This window comes from Glossina fuscipes, unplaced genomic scaffold (genome assembly GCF_014805625.2).
Source record: "Glossina fuscipes isolate IAEA_lab_2018 unplaced genomic scaffold, Yale_Gfus_2 0, whole genome shotgun sequence".
Classification (NCBI taxonomy): Eukaryota; Metazoa; Arthropoda; class Insecta; order Diptera; family Glossinidae; genus Glossina; species Glossina fuscipes.
Window position 1 is genome coordinate 20,785,597 of NW_023998414.1, and position 27,714 is coordinate 20,813,310.

Sequence of the window (27,714 nt, forward strand, 5' to 3'; positions counted from 1 at the left end):
TTATTATTATTATTATAAAGTTATGATGACTTTTTTATTTTGCTTTTTGTAAAATATTATCCAGTAGATGCCACCTGAACAAATATTCGAGCAAAGCATCGAAAATCCACTTTTTTCTCAGAGAATTGGAGAATTGAAATATCAATAAAGCCATCAAAAAAAATCCAATTTTCTAAGAAAGAAGATTCATATGTTTATCGGTTTGATTGAGTTAAATCGCTTTACATACATCCATATTCAGTGATTATTTAAATTTAAATTTCAGTTAATCTTTCTTTTTTTTTTGTAGGTTATGCGTATCGCATGGTTTGAAAATGTCTTCCGGAGACATAATTTGCGACGTTTGGTGCTTTAAAGACATAAGATCAAAACATATCTTGCACTTGTGCCCTCCATTTAAAAGTAGAGTATCAAGTCTCTGTCTAAAGAAAAAAATGATTGATTTACAGCTTCAAACTTCATTATTTCAATTGCTCAGTTGAGCGGGAAAATCTTAAGAAAATGTAATTAAGATGACAGCTACGGCAATCAGTATCGATGTACTTATGCAGAGTCCAAGTATCAAACAGGTGTCAAATGAAGGTGTGAAAATGTGTAATTTTTGTGGAAAGAGCCGCTCAACGCGAAATGTCTTACCTTGGGACAGCTGTTTATTTGCATGCGTGTTTTTGCTTATTTTTTTTTTTCTAAAGCATACTTCTAAAGTAGTTTATTAGACATGTTTTCGGAAAATGTAACGCACTTGCACACAAACCTTCTATCTGTTTAGTTATGTCGCTTATTGCAAAACAATAATAATAATGACAATTATACAAAAATATAAAAACATATTTTTTTCAAAGTATTAGCTTCCTATCTATGATGAGATCTAATTAGTTTCTCCTATGCGTCAAGCCTATATAATGTTTTAACGCAAACCGAAATCAAATCCGATTGCATGTATTTACATATTATATACGGGAACTTGTATCTACAGCGCATTAGCTCTCGTTCCGATTAGTTTAGTCGATACCAAGAATTTACTCAAGACTTAGGACCTAAGACATACTTTTGAAGATTACAGTTTTCTTTAATTATTATCCAACACCACTTGTTGAGCACGAGTATATTAAGTTGGTGCGGATGTATGCAACGCAGGGCATAGGACAGAAAGGACTCGACATATACCCACCTTTTATTGTACCGATGCCTTTAGAATTACTTTTTGAATCAATCTAAGTTGCCTGTGTTTTCGTGCATCTGGTTTTCTGGCCGTACCGTTGAATACCATAGGCCATTTCGCCTAATACAATTTCGCCACTTTTAGCCAAAATTACTCATTATTGTCATGCAAAGGCACAATTTGATATTGATTGATTTGATATTTAGAAAACTTAATTTACTTTCCAAGAATTTTATTATTTTTTACTTTCCCTCGTAGTAAACTACAAACTATACTTTCCCTTCATGTAAGGGATTGCTTTTCATTACCTACCCCGCCAATTTTTATCAAAATGTACAAAAAATTTCACTTTTTTCTCAAGGGTTTAATATCATGAGAAACCATACATTGAGTGGAGTCGAAAAAATAGACCGATGTGATTCAAATTCGTTCCACATCACATTTATGTCAAGTTACTATCATAGACAAATTTTCACAATAAAAAGTTAACAATTAGACCTTTCCAGCATGTAGGGGTCTACATTTCCTGAGAATCGTTGTATCGCTGTGGTATCCAAACAATAGACTTTTGTGGTTCAAATTGGGTAAGGCTTTCTCAATTTACTATCCTAAACCAATTTTCACTATGAAACATTGAAGTTAGATCTTATATAAAGATTCAGTTTTCGTAGAAACGGTTCTATGAGAGAGGGTTCGAAAAATTCGCTCAACCGATCCAAATTCCTCATACCGGCTTAGAATGCCGAAATACTGTTACACAGCGAGTTTCGTCAAAAAGTTTTGAAAATTGCATTTTTTTTTTTTAAATAAGGCAGTTTATGGGGAGTGATCAAAAAGGTAGACCGATGCGAGCCATTTTCACTGGCTTTCGTCCTTGGGTCAAAACACGTTACTGTAATCGATTTCACCAAAATATCTCAAAAATTGCGTTTTTTGGTTGAATACAAATATACATGGACACACATCAGATGGACAGACAAGCTTAGAATCAGAAAATGATTCTGAATGGATCGGTATAATAAAAAATATAGGTTTAAGTTAGCCCTTTCTGCGTGTTGCATACATACACAAGTCGTTTAGGAAATGTCGCTTAGGGTGAAGGCAATACCAAAATATAAAGAGCTTTTTAGAATTTCTGATTTAACTTTTGACATCAACGAAATTTAATAGGAATAAACGAATAATTCATTAGGCGACTAAGTACGCTTTTAATTAGTATTTGCTGCTGTCTTGAAGGACATCCTACTTCTTGAATCTGCCTCTATGGATATTAGTATTGCATAAATCTGGGATAACTCACATCCTAAGTGTTAAATGCCAAAATGTTGCATAGAAATTTCATGCGCAGAATTAATTATTTATCGCGCAATCCGAATCTTTTATACCCACATTCTTTATCGTAAAAAACAAAAAAAAAAAAAATCAAATTTTCATACTTTGTAATATTGGGTAGGTGTTGGTTGACAGTTTCAATCTTTCTTTTTTCAAATACTTGTGGAAATTTATACCATGTGTCTATTGCGGTTTATGAGTAATTAGCAGAAAACTCGGAAAGCAGAGGTGGTCTTAGTTTATATTGAAGTGCAGGGATGTACTTTGAGCGATTTGACACCGTGTCAAATGCAAACCCTCGTACAAGAATTTCAAGAGTTTCCTTTGTAAGAAGATATAATAAAGATGAACAGACTTTATGGGATCTCTGAGGCTTTCTTGTGGACGTTGCAAGGTTTTCACAAAAAAAAGTAAAAATTTCATACACTATAATATTGGATGGACGCGCCAGATTTCTCCCATTTCCCTATAAGCACAATTATGGAATTTTATTTTTTTGTAGAATATCCACGGAAATTTAATGGTTCTAACTGCCAAATCCATAAATAAATAAATATTTGCCTTTGAAAAAAATGGTTTTCCCACTTTATGAAATGCCATTCGCCCATTTTTGATAACCTATTGCCAATATTCTTGCCAAATACGCAGCCGAAAACTTTTTCTTTGCGACCAGAATAGCGCCTGCCACAGACAGACATGCTTTGGAACGTCTTTCTGGATATTATAAACTTTACGACAAAATAAGTCTTTCATTAAATAATTGTGGCCATCATGTCCTATTATCGTAGAAATAAAATGATCAAATGTATAAATGTTAACAGTTAACAGTTAACAGTTGGTGCGATAATGGCGAAGATAAATCAAGTCAAAATGAAACTATTTAGTGAATCAGTTTTTCCTTTTGCTGTGAACTATTATTGTAAGCAATATGTTTTCAGCTTATCGCAATCAATTAATATTAAGATTAACGCCGACTTTATATTGCACATTTGCTAAAGTAAGCTTCAATGAACACACAAACTAAACATCTACAAATTGCTCGAGTATTTCTCGTAAAGCTGTTATCCTGTTTCGTTCATAGAATCGTCAATTAAAATTCAAGAAGATCTCCATTATCTATTTCATTAATTTGCAAGTGTCACTAACCCATTGTATATAGGAAGATATTAAAGACCTGTTTATTAGTCTCAACTTTAAACACCAAATTCATTTAGATACCACATTACATCTTATTTTTATTATATTTAATAAGGCGAATATCATGCATAAATTCACAGAATCTTTATAGTTCATGATTTTATATATATTTCATTGTTAATACACATATGTACGAATACATGTACGAATACGTATGTGTAAATATTAATAAAGAGATAATAGATTTATACAATTATAAATGTATAATATTCTACAATATAAGCAAAAATCCTTACGAGTTTGTCGCCGTCTCATATCTTCGTTAACAGAAACGTGTTTTCCGAGCTGACTTTAGAAAAATATGTACATATATCTTTATATTGTTTTCTTTGTCACTTAGTTATTTCTTTTCTTTTTAGTTTTTATTTTTAGTTTTATTATTTTTTTTTGCAATTTAATGAATTTAAGCAAGGATGTGATAAATTGTTAAATTTATAAAATTTACTTATCAGTGTTGTTGACGAATAAAACATTCAATCATCGAGCATGGTAACACTAAAAAAAAAAAGAAAAAACACACAAATGTTTACCATTGCCATGTACGTATGCTTATGTATACATACGTAATAGCAATAAAACCATTCACAATTGTTACGCATAATTTTTCATATGCACGAATAGCTTTTTCCAATAATTTTTTGATAAAATTGTACTTTTTTCCATTGGTTACGCACTATTGTATTTAATCATATCTATAACATTTTGTTCGCTCGTTTTGCGGATTCTAATCGTACCAATAACTGTGATCAACTTCTATTCCAAGTTATTAATTTATACATTAAGTCACACATATGACACAAAGTATGAATACATTAAAGAACAAAATGTTTTCTATGAATTTATTTAAAACAACTTCGTTAAACATATTTCTTTCTACGTTTACTAAACAAACTGGTTTTATATCTTCTTCTTCGAAAGATCAAATAATATAAATCACCCAGAATACAATAGTATATATATACATACATACATACATACGCATGTACCTACGCTTGGTTTATTTTAAATAAATCAGTAAATCAGTCTTGAGACGAATCTTTGATACCCATCATACGATGGTAACTGGGCTCTTTGGTAATTGAACTTGAGCACTTCAAATGGTTTCACTAATTATTTTTAAGAATTTTCACATATATATAAGGCACAAGAGATTGCGAATACTTAAAGAAAATATTTTAAAAATTTCGAGTTTCTCTCTAGAGTTGATTCACTTCTTGATTATTGAGAGCAAATTTGTAAGCGGATCATTACTATTTTTCAATTTATTTCATTCCACGCATAAGTAACAAGTTTCAACTTTCTGTCTCAATTCTTGCGCACCCTTTAGCATTTCAAATAATGCGTAGATGAGAGAAAATGGCTTACGCTAATTGAGAACGAAGAGAAATCGACCGTGCGCGTGTTTCTAGCAAAATTCGTATATACCCATTGTTCGCCTTGTTTATTAAAATAAGTCCCAATAAAATCACATCATCTTAACAGAATTTTATTTTATTTATAATATCTTAATATTCGACCGACCATACAATAAATAATCTCTATTAATTAGCTTTAAATAATTCCGTTTATACTGCACAATTTCGCATTCACAAACCGAACTGGTTTTCCTCATTTCGAAATAAACAATAAACGCTATGCTAATGTCCTCATGCTATTGTACAATTTAAGAGAAAGAGAGGGAGAAGCAAAAAAAACAAATTTGATAAAATATAATTTAAACATAAACTTTCGATTATAAAAATAAATTTTAACAGAACCTCTGCCTTTGTTAATTTACAGGTATCTATGCATGTGTTCGGCGAATAAATAATAGCTGCCCGATTCCCATTATTCCTGTTTGCCGGAATTCGCTGACGATTGACGGTTGATAACTGTGCATATCAAACGGATTTTCCCAACAATTGCATCAACAAATTAAGCATCAATTTTTACTTTCCACATAATGCCCTATTTATAATTTTTTTTTTTTTGCCTTATCCATCTGGTCAGCAGAAATTTCTTCGCTTTCTAGTCTTGTAGATTTAAATTCGATTCTCATGTGATTATGTAGGAACATTCACATAATATGAGGGCGAGAAAGACTTTTTGGTAGATTCCAAGTCTTGCATATTTAGTATGTATCTAGATCTAATCGATCTGATCTAAGACTACGAAAACTTTTCTTACTTCTTATTACAATAAACATAGCATCAAACACACTCATCCCAACTTTATTTCTCCACTAGAGCCCATTGCAGCTGTACTAATTTTTCTATACTGTGAGACGACGATAATTTCCTGAGTCAACATAAGGTTGGAGCAATATTCATTTTTTCGAAACGTTTGCATCAGCCAGAGAAAAGCTTCTTGATCATTATGAAATTCTGAATTATTTAAAGCATGTCCTTCCATGCGTTCGTCAAAATGTCCGTCAAAAAATGCTTCTACCTCTTCCACTCATGTTCCACGATCCGCGTGCTCCTTTTCGCAGTCTAATGCATTTTCAATAATTCTCATTCTTGGATCGGAACAAATCCATGTACCAAATAACTCGAAAATTACGATGACTTACAGATTTAACACAAAATCGCATTCACACACATAAGACAGACAGGTCGGCTTAACCTGATTCAGAAAATTATGGCATAATAGAAGCCGGGTTTATGTCAAACCTTTCATGGTGTTGCATACGTCCCTCCGAACTGAATTTTATCATAAAGAGTGTGTGAAATAATGACCAAAGTTTTACTACCGTACTCGAGAACTAGAGAATGAATTTATTTATAAAATGAAAAATTTTCATTTATTCTTTCAGATTAATTGCGTCTTCTTCATAACATTTACCTAAGTAATATTCCTTATTAGCAGTGCGCCCAGACGGAAAACATTCATAATGCATAACATTATGATCGAAAAAAAATATCAACATAAAATAGATATATAGAGGGAAAATTGAATATAGATATATAATTTCATATAATTGAAATGCATAAAAAGCTTCCGACATATTGTTTAACTTAAAGTGACGTCCATGTCAGTTATAACCTTAAGAAGTGAATTTTTATGGAACTTCTGCAGACTTTATGCGTTTGTAAAAATTTTGCTTGAAAAACACATATACATGTGTGCACTAATATGTCAGTTTACTTTCAGCATTTCAGAATTTTCGAAATATATGAATACAACCCTTTGAAAGTGTTTCCATCCTAATTCAAACTGCCGCTGAGGCTCATTGATTACACTAAACGAAGTAATGAAGCACAACGAAAGATCTTAACTGCCGCTAATTCTTGGAAAAGAAAAATGGCACGGAATATTGGATTAATATCCATACCAAATTTTTAAACCAATGATAAGTTCAAATATTGATGGATTAAATTAAATAAACTGAAGCCGAAAGGAATCTGTGTCTCAAACATCATTGCATCTAATAATAAATGACCATGGAATTTGGATTGAAAATATGAATAAAAATAAATGGTAATCACGCCATCAATATAGAGCATTAATTTTTGAACTGTGTTAGTGCAAAACCTTCAAAAGGACGCAAGATTACTTTTCCAATATAGATAGTTTCTGCCATACGCTTTACCGTAAACAGAGTTTTTTTAATCCTATTGAACACATTAGCGCAATCTCTGCGGACTTATTGCCGAAGGACCTGATTGTGAATATTAACAGTCTCTCCTCTTTTCATTCTAGGTTTTTAGCAACGGGAACTTCAATTATCGACAGTTTGGAAAAAGCTACAAAAAGGTGTTAAATATTTTAAATATACAGTTTTCATATCTTTTTAAGCACGAACCAATAATGATGATATATGGTTTAATTACAAGTAGCGCAATTCTGTTTATCATGTAATCTTATTATCAAACTAATTACATAGCGAGTCGCTTTTTTTCCCCATCACTGCATCAGGGCATATACATGAATAGTTATATGCGTACAAAGCATTCCATTTGAGTTCATTAAAAAATTTTCAAAAGGATTTATCACAAATTTATCTCAGTTAAACGTCACGCATTATTTTTCAATTTTTTAGGATATACATGAAACAAAATATTTATTTGTTTTACTAATACAAAAACGCAAGTGGCTTTTGAAATTTAATTTAATACACGACCGCTGCTTTTTAATGCGACCGACTACGTTTTAAGTACGTTCCTTTACTCTTTAGTATGCAGTAGCTATTAATTTATTTTGCAAAAAATTTTCTTGATGCCGGATTTCGAATAGGATTTCGTTACGGTCAAGATTTCCACGTGAAAAATCATAGCTTCTTTGTCCCGCGCAGCTGTTTCTGCTGTCAATGCTTTGATTTTTATAATTATTATTTTTTTAAAAATCCCACTTTAAATTTATGCCACAATGATAAGATAAAACCGCTATGTATATAAATATACTTTCGCCTATAAACACATAAATTACATAAACTTTCCTAAAATACTGCCATCATTTTTTATTAACAGTTATCAGGCAATCTATACATAAACCAAAACTCCACAAAAGATAAATAAGTTTCATTTTCATCAAGTTGGAAATTTCTTCATATTTTCATTATAAGCGTAATGAATTAACATAAGCGACTATGCAGCCGATCGAAACCATCTCTGTCTTAACTAACGTATTTATAACGTAATTGTAAACGGAAGACGGGTATTATTTTTCTTAAACAATACGTAATTATTAAACTTTAATCTGAGTGCCTTTGTATGCCAAAATATCACTTAGGCATGTACGATTACATCAAATTTTTTCGAAACATAATTGTATTCTTAACAAAAACGAAAAAACGAATAAAGCAAAATACAATTTCAGATGAATTCAGATCCGTGCATTTTTATATCTTGCAAACGAATTGAGCAAGTTATTACATGTTTGCGAACGGCGAGATTTTCAGATTTCATAGATAATATTTATGAAAGTAAATATTTAAAATTTTGCTTTGTTACAATGTATTTAATTGTTTAAGTGCCACCAAGCCCATACAGTACATTATATGATATTTACTTTAAAACGTATATGATACGGTCATAAAAAAGATACTATTAAATTTTATACCAAAGAAAAAAAAAGGGACTTTTCAATTTAAAGCAACACTAATACTGAGAAATTGACGAAAAAGTCGTAATCCACTATTTGATTGTTCAACGTATTGTTCCAAATTGTGAAAAATTTCAACGCCAGGGGCATATGATGCCGCTCGCAATTGGACACATGTACATAAGGCTTCTCCAATCTTTGACGAGTAATTTTGACACAAATAATGCACGCTACTACGGAATGATAGATACATGCTAGAGAATGCACCTACAGTAGAAACATAACCTTCTACCACAAACGCAAAGTCAAAACATTCCTCTGAAAAGATTAAAAAAGAACGCCTTTGTGGACGCAAAAGTTGACAACTTCTATTGTGCAAAAACATACTTGTAATACTTTTTACTTGTAATTTGTGTAGCATATATGTCCGTGATATATAATATAACTTGTAAATATGAAATGTCTACTTCATAACTATAGCTACGTTAAAGGTACAAAAAATACCACTTTTCTTAAAAACTATTCCTTCCTTTGCACAAGGACATGAAAAAGTACGAAACAATTTTAGTATCAAAATTTTTTCAATAAACATAAGACGAGATATACATGCCAAGTTAATTATTTAAATCTTAGACGTGGATATGTTAGTAAGACGATTGGCATCGATTTTTGACGGAACATGCAGACGAACCTGACAATTGCCTGAGTAACAATTTTTGAATACATCTCAACGGGATCGAAAGTTATACGTGAAGAATAGAAAAATTGTGTTTGATATTTTTGGAGGCGGCTTAGCTCAATTTCTTGTGGTCAATTCACAGACTTTTCCCTAGCTTAAGTTTTTAATCGATCAATGAACTTTCGTTTCGAATTTCAGTTTCCTATTTTCGTTGTTGCAGCTGTGCTAACTCCACGTTCGTAATAATAGTTATATGCTATCAGCAACTTGAATACTTGGTCAAGTATATAAAATATTAATTAAGGATATTTTAATAGTCTGTTTATGTAAATAGAGGCATCTATCAGTCATCAGACAATTTTGGAACTTTACATGGGAACAGTTCATAATTATCTTTTTAAATTCAAATGTTGAAAAGGGTCATCTTGGAACAATAAGCGGCAATTCTAGTTTTTCAAGATACAATAACATGGCCTTCAATATAAATCCCGCCAAAACTACCTATGTTTTGAATTTACGTGTACGCATATCGACTTTTTTTAATTATTGTATATAAATAAACATATATATGTGTATATGTAGTTGCAAATGCATCAATGACAGAGCAATAACAACGTGTTATCTGAGACCACGTTTAACGGAATGAAGTTTTAATGCAAAGGGATTTCTAGTGCAAAAATCAAAGGATTATTTTATCAATTTGAAAGTTTTATTTTGCGAGTATACTACTGATGAAGGATTTTAAAAACTATACGCACTATTCGGCGGTCACCTGTGCATACATATTTACATTTAACTATACTGAATTGCTTTACACGCGATTTTTGATCAAACGTGAGCTTTTGTATACATTTATAAATGCACGTTTGTTGTTGTATATAAGTACAAATAAAGTGTTAAAATGGGGAGAGTAAAAATAGTTAGTTCATTTCTCTTAGCATTTATTTGCTTCTTCTTTATACAACTGTATCTTTACTTCTCTTTACTTATATGGTTCACACTCTCCCCTTGCAACCTTCTCATCTATTTAAATGCACACATTTCGGAATATTGTCTTTTCCATTTAAGCTAGTAGCTGGCTTAATATTTATTGATTTTATTTGTGAATGTGAAATATAAAACCATGCTGTGACGATTTTTCCTCCACAACTATTCATGGTTGCGACTTACGTATTACACATAATGGTAAAATGTGCCCGATAAAGTGTGCAGTACGTATATACATACATACGTACATATATACAAACATTAATTTGGAAAAAAATTTCATATGCCTACGTCATTATTTCATAATCAATTTGAACTCGAAGGTCTCCAATAAATTGCATTTCAATTAAGAAAACGAAAGAAATTAAAAAAATGGGATTCTAAATGATTTTCAGAAGTTTCCGATATATCATTTTGTTTAAATGATTTCAGGAAGAATTGTCTTGTTACATATGCATTAGTACACATATATATGTATATATATGAATATATAATATATACCTTAATACTAAATGTAATGATATCAAGTTTTTCTAACAAAATTATAACGATGTTTATTAACAATTAAAAGACAACAACAATAAGCACTTTGTCACAAAAATATTCAAATGCTGTGCACTTAGATTCTTTTAATTTTTCAGCTGGACACTTACATCTTTTCCAGACAACTTTAGTCGCGGTAACAGCGCGAACTTGAAGCTTATACCCTTCATTGACTTGATTGAAATTTCAACTGAATATGTATATATTTGTATATACAAATTTATAACTCACACACAGATTTCAAATGCAACTTTGCTTCATAAACTTCATAAAACACATCTGTAATTGCACAACTGAACCATCTGATTTTAAACATATGTTCAAGCAAATATCTTTTATTTCAATACGCGCGAGATGTTGAAAAGTGGAATATAAAAGTAATTTTTGTTATTTATTTCGGTAAAAGAATGAAAATTCAAAATTTTTTTCTTTTTGCAATTTTTATTATTTCTTTCAGAAGCGAGAAAAGTGAAAATTAAAATTTTTTATTCTTTTCTTTTCAAAAATTTTTATAGTTATTTATTATTAGAACATTCTAATAATTTTTACTTTTCTTATATTTTTATTATTTATTCATATGGTTGCGTACAAGAGACTGTTTAGTGTGCAAATATAATGGAAAAGAACTGTTGAACGAAGATCACTTTTTAAAATTCTTGGAAATAAACTTCAAATATGGTTAAGTTTATTAAATATTCCAAGTTATAAGAAAAATAGTTATATTTGCGACAAGCATTTTTTTCCAGAATACATAACGCCGGGTAGGATCCTGCGTTGGTGCGGTCGCAACCCTCCATCTAAGCGCTTATAAAAGACATAGTCCATAGTCCATTAAAAATAGAAATGGAAAAGGACGACGATAATATCCCAATAACATCAAAAAACTTAAGAGGAACCACGCATTGTAAGGCTTAAATTTATCAGAAAATTCAATTCAAATCCCTAAAGAGAGAAACACAATAGGAGAAAATACAGTTATAACTAATGTAGATGAAAGAAAAATTGTAATTTTAAGAAGAGAAAAGGAAGGTCCTAATAAAAAAAGGAGAATCTAACACAAAAATTATTATCTGATTATTACAAGTATAATGAGTCAGCCAGTAAACTTGGTAAGGTCTTCTCGGAAGTTATTAGCTAAAAAAAAACTGAAAGTAACTACTCCTAAGCAGTCAGACGGTGTTATGCATCCAAATTATACAAATGAACTAGCAAAAATTGTCGATAAAAAGAAAATAATAATAAATGCTGATGATGCCTTCGTTGATGCAAAAATAGATTATAATAAAGAGGAAAATTGTATGGAAGTATCCAAGTGGTCAACAGTATATGTCGTCAAAAGCGTAACAACCAATTTCAACATTCTTCTGGGTAATTTTCCGGTTAAAGGAAGGAATACTTTTGAAGTGACTTTTCAAAAGTCCTATGACATAAATATTGCAGAGTCAAGTGGACTAAAAGTCGTAGATATTGTCAGTGATCCATCTAACCTGAATATAGGAAAAACTTTTTCGAGAAACATTGGCCAGAATAATGAATATTCAAACATTTCGGTTATAGTGAAAAAGCAACACTTTAATAAAAACTTTCTAAGTACGTTTAGTGCATTTACTTTATAAGAAGTCGAATGGTAAAAATCATAATGAACAATATTGCTTTCTTTCAATCAGAGAATACATAAAAGAAATATTCGACTTTTTCAAATTTCTGGTATTAAGCTGAAAGAACCTATAAAAGTTCAAAACTGAAAATGTTGCAGATTAATTGAAAATGTCCTGATGTATACTAAATTTTAAACATAAAAATCAGCGATGAGGAATTTTGTACGTCATTCTCTATAAAATTTCGACAAAACCAATATGAAAGCAAATTAGAATAAAAAAAAATTATTGAATATTACCCTGCATTCTTAAAATTGCAACTCTGTATTATTTGTTGCAAATGATTGAAAATTGAAACACGAAAAAGGGAATTTCACATTTACACGTCCCAGCGAGCCATTTGCACGTATTGTGTTGTAACATCACACATCTAACATTTCATAGAAACAAGAAACCTTTTATAATTTTCATTTATTTATTTATTTAAAATATAAAATAAAAACTCCTCAATTTACATTTTAAGTTTAGGAATAGGCCGTTTCACTTACTGGAATTTATGTAAAAATAATAATTTGTATCATCTTTTTGTACCTGAAAATTTCTAGTCAATCGAAGTGTTAAATTTATTAAAGATAAGATAAAAATCCAAATAATAAATTTTAATGCTTTCATTCTTATTATTATTAATATTATAGGATATTATATATTATTAGTTTATAATTATTGCCAATAATAACATAACGCGAAAATGAGTAAGTCAATTCATTATTTAACGTAATACTTTTTCTTTAATTATATTTTCTTCAGATTTCTATGTGGTGGAGGTGGCCGTGGAGGTGAAGATGATCGGCATTTTTTTATATAATTTCATTTATTTTTCTGGGAAACAAAAGTGGTTTTGGCTTGGCTTACTTTATTATTTTTTATGATGGTGTTTGTAAACGTTCAAAATGTCCCCGCGATACTTGCCGTTAAGGTGACAGCACAAGCCCACATTTTATATATTCATTTATATTTAGTGCGTAACTACAATATTCTAATAAATACTAATATAAATACAATATTAACAATAATAAAATAATTACTAATTGAAACAGATGAAAAAAATTATTTTTTAATTATAAAGTTACGATCTGGTCACCCCGCTCACTTCAATCGTTACATTTACGTTACTTCAATTAAAAGACAAAATTTGCTGAGAATAATAAATTGTAGTTCTCAGAATAAAATTTACTTTACTGCACATTCCTTACCTGAGTGATTTTTTGAATTTGGAGCGAATACAATTCTACTTCTCAGAGTAAAATTGACTTCAAATCTCAACTGAAATTTTTTATAGTAATAAAAGCCTAACAAAAATGTCCTCATTTAAAATGTCACTGATTGCAAGAGTAATTAACCAGTGTTGCCGCAAAAAATAATTTCAGAACAAAAAATGTATCAATTTAGTCATTGGTGCAGTTTTTGTTTCCAAACATATTAGATAGGAGAAATTTTTATTTGGTAGGAGTGGTAAAAAATAGCTTTATTGGCAAGGGGATTTTTATTTTCTAATAACTGGAACTACAAATTATAAATTTAACCATAAATGAATGTGATATTGTTTACATTATAGTATATATATATATATATATATATATATATATGTTGTAACAAGTTTTTTTTTGTTTGATTAAATTCGTTAAAGAATTCTTAAATTTTACTATAGAACATATATTTACAATGTTTTACGTAATTTTAGTTCATCGTCAAATTTTATAAAACATAATTTTAATTCTTGGTTAAAAACAATGCGACCCTAGTTTTTTCACAGAAATTGCTAAAGGCTAAATGTACCACTTGTATTTATATTAGCTACCATTTTAAAATTTGGTGCAACCGATACACTCACAATTGGGTCTTAAATGCATAAGTAATGAGGCGCAGGATCATTTTCTCTTCGTTATAAGTCGTGTCGCGTTATTTAATAAACGAAATTTTTAAAAATGTACAAATAAAGTGATCGCATATAATTCTTTTTTTAACCGTGGCTATTGAAAACGGGTCAAAGACGCATACTAAAAATTCGATTATAGTCTTCCAGCACAGACTAACAATCTAACTAATCTGTTTTATGAATAAATATTTTCTTTGTTCATCAATATGAGCTAAATATGTAATTTATGTTTAATGGCAAAGTAAAGACAAAAACTAGATATGATATACGCGCTAATTGATAACTTAGAAAATAATTAGTTAGTGTGTTTTGTATAATTGTTTAAGAGACAATCGTTCGAAATAGCTGTTGTATTACAAGCTGATTTTAATATAGTGAAATATGGAAAACCCTGGAGATTGATATACTAAAACAACATCATTTATCATTTTATACTTCTCGGGCTTGGTGGAATTAATTGCCACATCAATTCGCAAAGAAACTGAAGAATGGCCATGGAAGCACTTAATAAATCTACTTTCTGAAGACCAATAAAAAGCTAACTATTAAAGACATAGAACGATATGTTAATCGCTTTAGAATGCTTGCAATGAAGGAATTAGAATGGTGTTATTTTGTACATTATCTTCTCTGATCAAGAGAAGCAAAGTATTGAAGTATATGCATTCAAAAATTAAACTTGAAATTAGAGATTCTTACACCAGCGTGTACCAAACTCTGGACAATTTGGAACCATTTTCTAATGTTTACTTAATTTCTCTGTATTTGGATGAATATCTAAGCAGAATTGCAACACTTTGCATGTTCTCTCTTATTATGTTTAATATTCTTTTTATCACCTAATACGTATGTAATCATATGGTAAAACACTACATCTAATCGGTTTCATAGATAATTAACTGAGAAAGGTGTTCTTAGATTCGCCTTCAAATGGAAACTCGAATGAATTTTCAATGCCTCTGTATTTTCGGTATTTTTTTTAAATATTTTTTTACAATTTATTAAAAGCGTGCGAATAAATTAAACTCAAAAAACCAAGTATTTCTGGATTTAATTAAGCAATTCTGTTTTCTCAATTTCATTGAATCGTGCACTCATCACTATGGTTATTTTTGAAATTGAGCTATCGTATTCATTTATATCCAATATATTTTGTAAATAATTTTACAAAGTATGGTTTAAAAGACTGCCGCGTAATTTAGATCAAATGACCATCTGTATCTGAAAACCCTACCGCAGTTCAGATTCAAATACGCGGTATTGAATTGTCAACAGGCGAAGTTTATATGAAGACTAGAAACAAAGCTATTACGACAAATATTCTTTGTGGCTTTGGCGAACTTTGAGAACACAACATAAGATATTCGAATGTTCTTATAAGAGAAGTTTTTGACTTAAAAGTACGACATTCTTACAAAACAACAAAAAAACAATTTCGAAATAATCTCTTCCGTTTCACAAATAGATAATAATTAGGTGCTTAACGTTAATGTTAAATATATTGAAAATTCAAATTTGTCTATTTCACTTTGGTCTATCTAAAATCTAAATATATAAAATTTTCTTTAAAAAATTATATAATGCGGATAATGCAAGTGCTTAGTTATGGAATTGTAAATTTATCGATAATCGATAGTTGTATCTTACCTATGTTGAGCGCTTAGGATTACCAAATTATGTTGACATCACTGAACTTAACGGTACTATGATCTGATGCAATTTTTTTATACTGAACGGCGGTAATATGTTCAAAGACAAAGAGTTCATTTGACAGTGAGATATTTACATACAAATTTGATTTGAACAAGAAGCACGAAAAAAGCAAGAATTTTATTTGCATACTGTGTTTTGAATGTAATTGTAAAAAAGGCGATCGGTTATCACGTTTTAAATACACCGTTTTTTGTACATAGATGATATGTACATATGTAGTTAATCCTAAATTGTGGAATAGGAGAAGACATAATTCGAAAAGGTACACTAATTAAAAGAATGATCATAAATATTATCAAAAAAAGAGAAAAGAAAACTAGAATATGAAATAAATGAGGTGTAGTTGTTAAAAGCTAACATAAAAAGAGCAATTTTAACTATTAAATGCGATTTGAATTAATTTTTTTACATATCAGTAAGTAGCTTGAGCGAGAAAGAGATGAAGAAGTGAATTTTAAAATGGCTGCTAATGTTTTAAATTCAAGAAAAGAAAACCTTGATATTGCTATTTGAAAATTCGACTAGTACAGTTTCGTTGACGTAAAGTTCAGATTTTTTTTTTTTTTTAGATAAGCGCAAAGATTGTATACGGAGATATATTGAGATAAAGGAAAAAATAAAAAAGCAAAATCGGGATCAATTTTAATTAATTCAATATGGAACGCGCGTTTTCATCAGGTAGTCGTCAGGCTCCTGATCCTATTGATCAATTTTTAGAGGGGCATAATTACTATCGTAAACACACCGCCCGTGATGCATCCTGTTTATTTCGAGTAATATCGGAACAAATATATGATAGTCAGCTACATCATATGGCGATACGGGAGAAATGTATTTCTTATATGCGCAAGCACTGGCAATTTTTCCAACGTTTGGTTGAACGGGATTTCGATGAATATTTAGATGATATGTCCAAATTAAAAACATATGGAACATTATTGGAGCTGCAAGCAGCAGGACGTTTGTTTCAGTAAGTATGATCATAAACTATAATATAAATATTTATAGAATGATATTATATTTAATATAATACGAATTGGATACTTAAAAGAGTTTATACGTAATTTCAGGCGCAATATTATATTATTTGAACCATTCAACTTGGGTAATCACTTTAACGAGTATCGCGTATATTACGATGCGGTATTCAGAGTCTTTTATAGTCCAGAAAGGCATTTTGATTCTGTATTTACCGCGGAGTATATACGAGAAGCGGCAATTTGTCAGTGTAAGTAGTGGTGCAGCGAGAAATAATATAATTAAATTTTACTTTTCCTTTACTTTTTCATTTACAGCAATTTGTTATGAAATCATTTATAAAGATCTTTTTAAATTACCCGATGTAACATTTGCTGTTGAGCAAATGTTGCATGCGACTGGTTTCGAAAATGTTGGATGTCTAACGCAAGACGCTAACGACGGGTATTGTGTAAATATGAGTCTGACAGACGGTCGATTTTTTCAATTTGATTTACCTCAAAAAACAAATTGCATCCTGGAGAATTATAAATATTGTCATTTTCATTACGCAAATTTCCCAAGATTTTCACAAGATTTATTAAATCAGATCAAGCAAACAAAATGCGACGAACATGAAAATTCGTTGCTGATTCGTACGACTGAATCATTTTTGACAAAAAAAGATATTTCGTGCGTCCGACAATTGTTGGAAGAAGGTGACTAAATTAAATGAAAATAATCGAATGCATGAATATATGTGAAAATTTAAATATTTCGTAGGAATAACGCCATTTCCATATAAGGTGGCGAAGGCGCTCGATTCGAATATGTATCGTAATATTGAATTCGATACGTGGAGTGAGATGCGAAAGGAGATGAAATTGCAGAATTGGTATAACGGTGATTCGAACTTTAAGGTACTATGACATAGACTTCACAATTATTTTATGTTGTGTTATGCATTATCTATGTTTTTATCAAATTTAAAATCATACGGTAAAAAACGTTAGAAAAACTTAATAAGCTAATGACAAAAATTGCATTCGTTATTTGGTCAGTGATCAATATATTTTTCTTTGTGTTTGTATGTTTGTGACTGCGTAATGATAAATTCGACTGCACGTTGGAATTGTGTCCTCTGCATGTTTGCATGTGTATTATGTCTATGTAATTGAAACAGTTAATACGATACCGCACGAAGCTAGTACAAAAAATATTCCAGGTTGGGGCTAAATGTCACGTTAAGTTATGCAAATCGGGAGAGGGCATGTTTACGTGCCACATTCAAGAGATGGCCGCGGATAAGGGTTATTGTATTGTTTTTGTAGAGCGATTGGGGGAAAAGCGTATTGTACCCTATGAGTCTTTGTCTCCGTTACCACCTGATCAATTTAAACCCTGGAGTCTTCCCTATCGTTTTCAGAGGCAAATGAAAAAGTACAGTTCTCTACGTTTTACCCGACATTGCAATTATCATTTTAAAGTCGGAAAAGATGAAAATTTCGCTGATTGCAATGACCTAAAAAGCGAGTTATGCTGCTATAAGGCTGGCCTTGCTATCGAAAATGATAAATCGCTGCAACGGCAATGTAGAAATTCGAAATATAAACTGAATCAATATACACATTTGGAAAATTTTCGAACTCACGCTATGGAGTACTGTACCATGCCGCTGGCGATAAACATGCACTCACGCAACGATGAGAGTAATAAAAAATCATCAAATACGAGTGAACCTTATCGTGCACCGGCATATTCGTCCCAATGTCATTTCCCGATGGAACCGAAAGATGAGACAACTGTTGAGAATGCTCTTGTTTTCGCTGGCCATTCAAATTTGGCAAATTGCGAATTCGAACAGCAGGCCGCTGGCCCAGGTCCCATACATATGTCTGACATTCAGTGTTTTTATCATCCGTTGCAACCATATGCTGGAATGTTGCCAGAAGATTATCCTGGTTACGCGTACGAGTGCAACATACCACCGGCACCAATGCAACCGTCATCATTCGTTCCTATCGTAAACGGAGCTCCAGGTCCACTCTATTATGTTTGCAATTCGGCGGGTAACGTGTATATGTCTCCTACATTAAGTATGCAATCATCAATTTTACCTCCACCAACTGGTCCTAAGCTCTTATTGCCAGGCAATTCATATCACAATTCCGCGCCGTCGCTTATTCCAAATTCGGAAACAAGTGTAACAACAAAAATTAATCAACCGGTAGGAAATCAGCAGAACGTTTCTCCGCCTGCGGGTCCAAGCAATGCTGTTAAACAAAATTCTACCAATCATCCCATAATTAATTATCGGATTCATTTTGACGCTAAACGATCTGTTAAGGCAGACGGTGCTGATCTACCGACAAATGTAGCAACATTGCGCCACTTCTATAATCTTGGCATCGATTATTATCACAAATATTTGAAGCGTAATAATTCAGACGGTAAGTCTTGTCTTTTTGCCACCGCATATGTCCAATTGATAAACTTATGTCTTTATGCATATTTAGTTGAACTTAAGGAGCATGTGAATAAAACATCGGGCGATTTGAAAAATTGGAAGCGACGTGAAAACGTTAATCAAGCCATTGAGACGAACCAAGTCGATTCAAATAATAACATTCAATATTCAAACAATAATAATAAATATAACAATAACAACAATAAGGCGAATCAACAACGTCGTTTTATATCACGTTATTTTAATAACAGAAACCGGCACGGTGGCAGTGCACCCTCAAATAGATCGATGATAAAACAGTCGTCGCCCTCTCTTCATAATTCGTTTCGCACTCAAAGCAACAGTAATAGTAGTAAAAATTCATCGGCTAGCAGTGTGCAAAATATTCCCGTAGAAGCCGTCTCAAAGTTAACTCAGAATCCAAAGCATGTGCAGCAGGCAACACATCTATCAGCGAAAGATCAATCGTCGATGAGTGGCTTCGATTCAAATTCGGCTACGGAATTTGGCGTAGAAAATTTTAATGTACGTACTTTTTATAAGTTAATTTTATCACTCCTTACTTTATTATTAATTATAATAACAAATTTGATGCATCTCTTCTTCCGAGAAGCCCATTGATACATTACAATATTCATATTTGGGTGAAGACGGTGGGACATGTTGTTGGCATAGCAACGATTTACATTTATTATTTGTTTACGTTTGTTATGGATAGTGGAAGATTTATTTACATGTTTTATCTTTTGACTTCGCAGAAGGCCACCTTTTACGGTCAGTATGGTCCTTACGCTTTTAATATTAATAATGAGCAATACGGCGAAAATCGGACGGTGGGTAATTATCTCCCACCTACCACTCATGCCAGGCCTTTTGTACAAATGCAAATGACGGTCGCACCATGCAACTTTCAACTGCCCGGTGTTGGTATGCATTCATCTGTAATTGCACCCCCCGATGAACATGCTGGATCATCTTTATCAAACATTACAATGTCGTTGCCCTCTTCGGAAAATGGAAATTTACAATCCACTTATCCGCCACCTGCTGTACCGCTTGTTTATCCCTCATGCGTTATGCCAACATCGTTAAACGCTACCAACCCTAAATCGATACCTCTTGATGGCGGTGTAAATATTGCAAATGGTCCAAATATAATGGCGCCTCATCATAGCCCGCTTGCTCACATCGGAGCTCCACAGGTAAAGTTTATTTATATTTGTATTTTGTTGTAAACGTGGTCATAGTCTGCATAGACTATGCTGGCCATCTCAACTGACACGTTTGCTTTGAGGTGTAAAGCCAAAGTTTTGTATGCACTTTATAGTAATGAGAAAATAGTTATATCCAAAAGTAGGCTAGCGAAGAGGGAATGGAATGCATCAGAAGATTCCAAGCTACCCTTAGAAGAGAGATTGCAATTTGTCATCATTAAATTAGTTACGAGTTTTGTAGTCAATAAGTGCGGCTGACTTCCTGAAATTGCACAAAATTAGGATTAAATCTTAGCGCTTCTTCCTTTCAAATATTCACCTTATGGCGCGTGTTAAAGTTTGGATGTGATAAAGACACACAAGATAGGGTTTTGTTGTTATTGAGTAAATATTTCTGCGATAGGTGCGTTCTTTTGAATATATGAGGTTTTTTTCCTTTTTTTCTATGCGGGAGTCGATACATATCTTGCGTGCTTATAAATCGCTTAATACAACAAAGAAACAAGTGAAAACACTATGATGTGCTATGATGGTCCTAATCTTAGTCTAAAAACTAGTTTTTGTTATAAAAATGTAGCATGCGCTGAAAACGGTACATATGGCGTGTAACTTGTTTTGCTATATGAAGCTGTAAATGATGTAATAATACGGCTTCGACTGTTGCAAATCAAAAATTCGTCTATTCGTACAAATATAAAACAAGAAAAACTACTATGGTAGGCCGCGGGCCACCATTAATTACCCTACACCACTTTAGAGTTATTCATATAACGACTTTTCAAAATAAGGCGTTACAAGGGAAGTCGTTGAAAAAGGGATCCGAACCGTAACATTTTCAATAGCGTTCGATTTTCGGCCAAAGAAGACGCTTCAGTGTACCGAATTTCATTAAAATATCTCAAAGGTTGCAGCATGGGTTGAACATGAGAAAACGGTACAGACAGACAGACAGACAAGCTTCAGGAAATGATTCTGAATCGGTCGCTATAATGAAAGTTGGGTCTATCTCAATTTCTCTTGGGCGTTGCATACATCCGTGCAAACTTAGCGCACATTTGTGCACTCCAAGTGGTGTGGGGCGCATAAGAATAACTCTTTCCTAATTTTCCTGAGCTAACTTAATTTCATCTTTTCTGCAGGGTTACTGGTGTTTGCCACCAACTCATCAAACGGCTTTTCAGCCGAATACCATTCCCTTGCTATCTGGCGCTGTTGCAAATATTAACTTAGCGGCTGAAACGCAAGAATCTCTTATTAACACTAATCGTAATAAAACCTTTGAAAAGTCGACAACAAATAATTAAAACTAATAGCAATATATGCGCAAAACATTTTGACTCTTCAATCCATCTGATGACATAGTATTTTCAGTATGTACGCGCATTTACATACATATATTAAAATTTTAGCCATTAGGTGTAGTACGTTTTATAATAATATTTAAACAACAGTTTACATACACACATACACACACACACACACACACACACAGCGTTGTGTGCACCATTTATTCAATCAATTTTATAAGATTTAGCGAACGAGGAATAACATAAACATAAGCGAGAATATTTATTCGATCATCAAGAGTAAGAAATTTTAAAGTGTATAGCGAACATCACTTACTATATATTGCTTAGTATTTCCCTTTCGTTTCCATGATTCAATCAGGCCAATGTATATGGCATGGTATATGGTTTTTATACATACTGTTTTCTAGAGAGCGTTAGCTGCATGCAGCATACGCATTATCTACTATCTAATGCACCTACATGCACACATTCATCAACATCAACATAAACATACGATGTATTATAACATTTTAAGGTACACATTCAAATCTGGTCCACATCGATGCTGATTTTATTAATATAAAATCGTTGAATTTTATCTCATTGCTGTATGAATTCGAATACTTTTCTAATTCTATTTCTATTTTTTTTCTCGCCTTAACTCGATAAGTCGATTTCAAGTAAGCGAGAGCAGTTTTTTTATGCAAATCGTTTTTATTACGAATGTAACATCAAGGCAGGGCATAGCATTCGTTTCATTATTGTTAAACTTTAACTAATAAAAAAAATAGTTTCTCAGAACATTTTCATATTTTATAATAAATACATCTACATATACATATATATATATATATATATTTATATATATAATTATATATATTATTATATATATTATTATATATATTATTTATATATATGTATATATTCTTATATAATAAAGATTTTTTTATATTTCTATCAATTCATTCTTTCATTTAATTTTGAAATTTGCGTTTGCCAAACTGCAGGATGTCGACAATTCCCAGTATTAGTTCGATAAATGTCTGCGCTTTAACTACAGTTGGATTATTGCGTTTAAAACGTTCGACATTGGAATGCGTTTTAAAAATGTTCTGCATTGCTTTTGTTATATTCAGCGTAGGCGGCTGGTTCACTCTGATAGGCGTCGCGTTTACGATCACCGAATTCTGAAAATATTGGGAAAACCGTTTAATATCATTTGTGTGCTGCACCAGTGCTACAATGATAAAGTTGTCTGTCTAATTTAAACGCTTTTAGAATATCTACATTACAATAACATTTCTATGAGGAATTTTTTTATCCGCCTGAGTGTCTTGTACAACGAAGCTTACAAATTTTTAGAATTCGGTTCGGTTCAGGTACAATGACCTAACCGTTTAATCCAAATCTTACGAGGGCTATTTGCAAGATCAGCAAAAAAAAAGGCCTTGCTACACTTACGAAAACTTGCCGATTGAAAACCAAAGCTATACAGGTTGGTATAATAAAAAAAAAAACAGATATCCTATGATATATGAGATTGTCACATGAAAACTCACAATTATACGCAAACGTAATTAAAAATGAAAAAAGAAAAGCTTTTAGCGCTGGCTATGGCTGGCCATTAAATACCCTATACTTGTGACTATAACAATTTTACATTGATTGATATCAAAAAATTATGTCTTCTTTCCGGTCTAAAGGTATACTTTCCAATGGAAGCCTTCATATGGAAGGTGACACAAGTGACAAGTGGCATGTCTCACAGCTAGCAAAATTGCTTTCTTGTCAAAGCTCTTATTATTTTTCATTTCTATTCGTTTTAGGTTACTTGATATTAGACTTTGTTGCCTTAGAATGGCTTTCGTCCCTTATATGGGATCGGGCTTGAAAAGTGCACCTGTGCTGTGTGTCCAAATTCGTTATAGTTGATTTTTTATGTCAAGTTACTCTTATAGATTAATTTTTTGCCATAAAATAATAAAATTTCGACATTTTTGGTATAGAAAGATTTACTTTTCCGTAGGAAATGTATATCTACACACGAAGCGGTTGAGACAATTGGCCCATCCGAACTAGGTTTTGCACGTTAATTTTCAGTACGCCGAATGTTGTCGAGTCGAAGCGGTATATGGGGTTAAACGGTCGTAGAAGTCGTGTTATTCAATCCATTTTTAAAAAAGTTCCTTCTTTGGCCAAAATACGTCAGTCAGGCTAACCAGTTGACTGTGTAGAACGAATTTATACATCATACATCCATCTGTCCTTGTCTTATTTGTGTGTATTTGGCATAATAACGTATTTTAAAATACATACACTCCGGATATTATGAGTATACTCGGCATCGCAAAATTTTTGTGCTGCAAGTTTCGAAAGAGGCCGACATAGTCAACTGGTTGCACACAAAATCTATGAACAGAAAGATGAACAAGCTTAAACTTAAGGTGATGATTCTTCTTAAATCTTTTTTGGTGTTACATATATCTACACAACTTTAATAGGTACTATATATCAAATGTGGTGGAATGCAAGGCGTAATGAGATAACATTGCAATCATAAATTTTGAAGGTGCTCTCTCCACACGTGAAAAATTTGGCTGACAATACACGTATTTCAAAATAGTCTTCCGATTACGTTACTACAGGTTTAACACTAAATGTTGCAAATCTTTTTTCACTGTAAGACAATGACTTGGCTTCTCGACAACCGCTGAAAGGAGACAAAGAAAAGATTTTCAATTGTTTCCGCGTAATGTGCGACAACAGGGTCTCCTAAAAGGACAAGACTGCGTGAAGTGCAAAAAAAAAAAAAAAAAAAGGCACAAAGGCTTAAAATCCAGAATATTCATATAGCATAATCTTACAAGAGAACGGAATACGGTCTCATATGGAAAATCCCTTCAAATTTTATCACATCCAAAATAATGTCTTCTATTAAGAGATAAAAAGCTGTTTAAGCCAACGAAACCAGATGGACTAAAGGAGCACCACTTTTCTCAATGCGCATCATAGATCGTAAATTTGTCTTTCTTGTTGTCCTGCATCCTGTCTAACTTGATTAATAACTAGTGAAAATACATGTGCGACAAGTTGTACCTTTAAACGTAAGCTTGTCTGCAACAGGTCTGTTAGCGGTCGATATGAAAGTATAAATCCCTGACATGATTTTTCTTCAATCTTCAATCCATGTTAATTAATCTATTTGTATATAGCGCATTGCGGTAATGCCGATTTATATGGAAAACGTATAAAGATTGAAGATTTTTCATTATATTATTTTTATGCTGTAAAGGCAGCTAAACAATGCTTGCAATTCTGCATCGAAACTTGTGTTTGTTTGAGGATAGCCGGACCAATTCGCATTTCTTTGTGTAATCGCCTATTGGTGACTGAAAACCGAATTCATCACTGCGTTATTGCATTGCATAATAAATGAAAGTGTGATTTTGTGGCTAGATCCAGTAACGAATATCGAATAGAGCGAACGTCTTAAGTGTGCCATAACTTTTACCAAAACGTGTACGTGTATGTAACCTACGAAACGTTCGACGAACGAAATGAATATCTGAAAATGTCATCAAAGATGGACGTGTATTCATTAAAGTGGAGCCAACGTTTTCATTGAAATTCATAACAATGACAGAATTAATTAATGAATGAATTAATGAATAAACTCCAACTGGCTGCTGTTGATTATTTAACTAAAAATCGAACATTGATCATCGATTATATGAGGGTGATATTCGCCTGATTTAGGATTTCTTCCTACGGCCTATAGCGCGACATAGTGACGTGGCGACGATCTATAAAAAAGAGAGCAACGTTCCAATGAATGCACTGCCACTTACGATTTCATATGATAGATGGCGTCGTATGCTACGAATAATGAAATTTAATTATGTTACGTCACTTGTAGAATATGATATCATTTCATATAATAAATATGGTGTTAAATTAATTGGGTTTGTAGTTCGAAGGCATGAAAGAATGCAACTATTATTTCGCTTGAACTTATCTTCTCTTACCGAAAAGTTTTGTGAAAATATATAATGGCAGCATAGTACTGATAAAATTGCGATGTTAACGTAATACATGGTGGGTGACGAGCCGCGAGCGGATAGCGTAGTTTACCCTTGACCTTTTACTTATAACACTTTCTGCAATGTCTGTAATTTTTTCTCCTCTTTATGCATATATTGCACTTAATTGTTAATTGTCGTCGACCACTCAAGTGTAACCAATGTTTACTAAGTTAATATGTAGTCGATGTGTCCGAATTAACTGACGTATGGTAAATATTTTCGTGAAACATGAATTTTTAGAATTTTAATATATTAGGTGATTATGCATTGACCTAGTTTTCTTTGAGTATCGGAAGTTGCGTGCATTCATACTTAAAATCGCTCAATTTTGTTGCTGCGCGCTGAGTGGCTTGCATTAAGTACAGGTAAACGCATTCTAACGTTGTTAGCAATTTAAAGACAACGACAAATAGTTTATTATTATTGTTATTGCAATTAATTTAGCCAGAGTAATAAGTTCGAAGGTATCTAAGGCTTTGTTGAAAAAGTCTGCCACATTTGAGTTTTGAACCCAGCACCATCGACTTGTTAGCCAAAATCGTTTGCCTACTCCGCCGCTCAGATTGTTAGGTTTTCATCATCACTTTCTTCACTTCCATAAGCCATGCTTTTCACAAAAAATGCATTCAAATCGCTTACAGATAATTGCTGCAGATAAAAAATTTTTTTTTTTTACATTTTTTTTTTAAATGAAAGAAATGCTCGGCGGTGTATGCTCTCTATCAGCACAATACGGTGATGATCAGAAAGAAGTGAATAAAGAGAAGAAGATAGGAAACGTTATGGCCGCAGCGTAGTGGCTGTGGCGGCTTCTACCCGTTCGACTGCCAATGCGAGAAATATTTACTTTCCACGTTTCTTTTCGAGCTTGCCGAACATGCAATTATCTTTCAGTGTTTCAGAGTCACACAAATCTTTTTTTACACGGTAGATGTGTACCTTGGAAATTCGCGCAAAAAAAAGTCGTGTAAAAATATACTGGTAAACTTGGTCATACGTTACACAACTTTAAAAAAATCCTTTAACATGAAGAATCTCTACATATTTCTGCGAAAGATCGTGCAAAAAGAATAGTGCAAATTTACTTTTATTACAAAAAAAAAAAAAAAAAAAAAACCAAAATAAATCAGAAATAGAAAACAATTTCGGAACTGTTAATCGCTATATTACAGCAAACGTGTACGTTCATCGCGGACTGGACGAAGAATGCTATCATCAACAGACGTGTTGGACATGCCTGGTACAATTTTGATTGGATTTGATTCCAATGGAGAATTTCGTTCGTTATTAACGGGCGCTTTTGGTTTTTTTTGTTGCTACAGCTGGACATAAATCGACCGACTTCTGATCACGGTATCACCTCAATTGTATTTTGTTGCTGTATACATTAGGTGTCTTTAACGGACAGAACGACAAACGAAATAAACTAGAGCGAGCTTTGTCCTTCTCAATTTGCTCAGTTGGGACCACATTTTCACGTAACTGCTATTATATATATATATATTTTGTAATAAGTACTCAGTATCGAATATGCAC

At 32.3% G+C, this 27,714-nt stretch overlaps 2 protein-coding genes across 4 annotated transcripts in view; one reads left to right on the forward strand and one right to left on the reverse strand.

Annotated features, from left to right (window-relative positions):
- LOC119644620 (solute carrier family 41 member 2) overlaps positions 1-4,043 on the reverse strand; it is a 34,113-nt gene extending 30,070 nt beyond the window's left edge. The window contains exon 1 of the mRNA XM_038044247.1: positions 3,928-4,043. Coding sequence (XP_037900175.1) covers positions 3,928-3,946 — 19 coding nt within the window. The 5' untranslated portion in view covers positions 3,947-4,043. The remainder of the gene's footprint in view (positions 1-3,927) is intronic.
- A 12,278-nt stretch (positions 4,044-16,321) lies between these two features.
- Positions 16,322-22,262, forward strand: LOC119643451 (protein ovarian tumor locus). Of its 3 annotated transcripts, none has more exons than XM_038042799.1 (9): positions 16,322-16,431; positions 16,739-17,139; positions 17,240-17,397; positions 17,465-17,845; positions 17,910-18,046; positions 18,352-19,576; positions 19,643-20,118; positions 20,352-20,795; positions 21,947-22,262. In XM_038042799.1, the coding sequence occupies exons 2-9, from the start codon at positions 16,826-16,828 to the stop codon at positions 22,109-22,111; spliced, it is 3,300 nt and encodes a 1,099-aa protein (XP_037898727.1). In that variant the 5' UTR covers positions 16,322-16,431; positions 16,739-16,825; the 3' UTR covers positions 22,112-22,262. The 3 variants fall into 3 exon arrangements, with proteins under 3 accessions (XP_037898727.1, XP_037898741.1, XP_037898735.1); XM_038042813.1 differs by having other exon boundaries at positions 16,324-16,431; positions 18,553-19,576; XM_038042807.1 differs by lacking the exon at positions 16,322-16,431 and adding an exon at positions 16,567-16,584.
- Positions 22,263-27,714: the final 5,452 nt, after the last annotated feature.

Excerpts from the sequence above, each read along its gene's own strand:
- LOC119643451 (XM_038042799.1), top strand. The coding sequence starts at position 16,826 with ATGGAACGCGCGTTTTCATCAGGTAGTCGTCAGGCTCCTGATCCTATT. Across the intron at positions 19,577-19,642 it reads GAAGCGTAATAATTCAGACG|TTGAACTTAAGGAGCATGTG; the intron begins GTAAGTCTTGTC and ends ATGCATATTTAG. Across the intron at positions 20,796-21,946 it reads CTCACATCGGAGCTCCACAG|GGTTACTGGTGTTTGCCACC; the intron begins GTAAAGTTTATT and ends TCTTTTCTGCAG.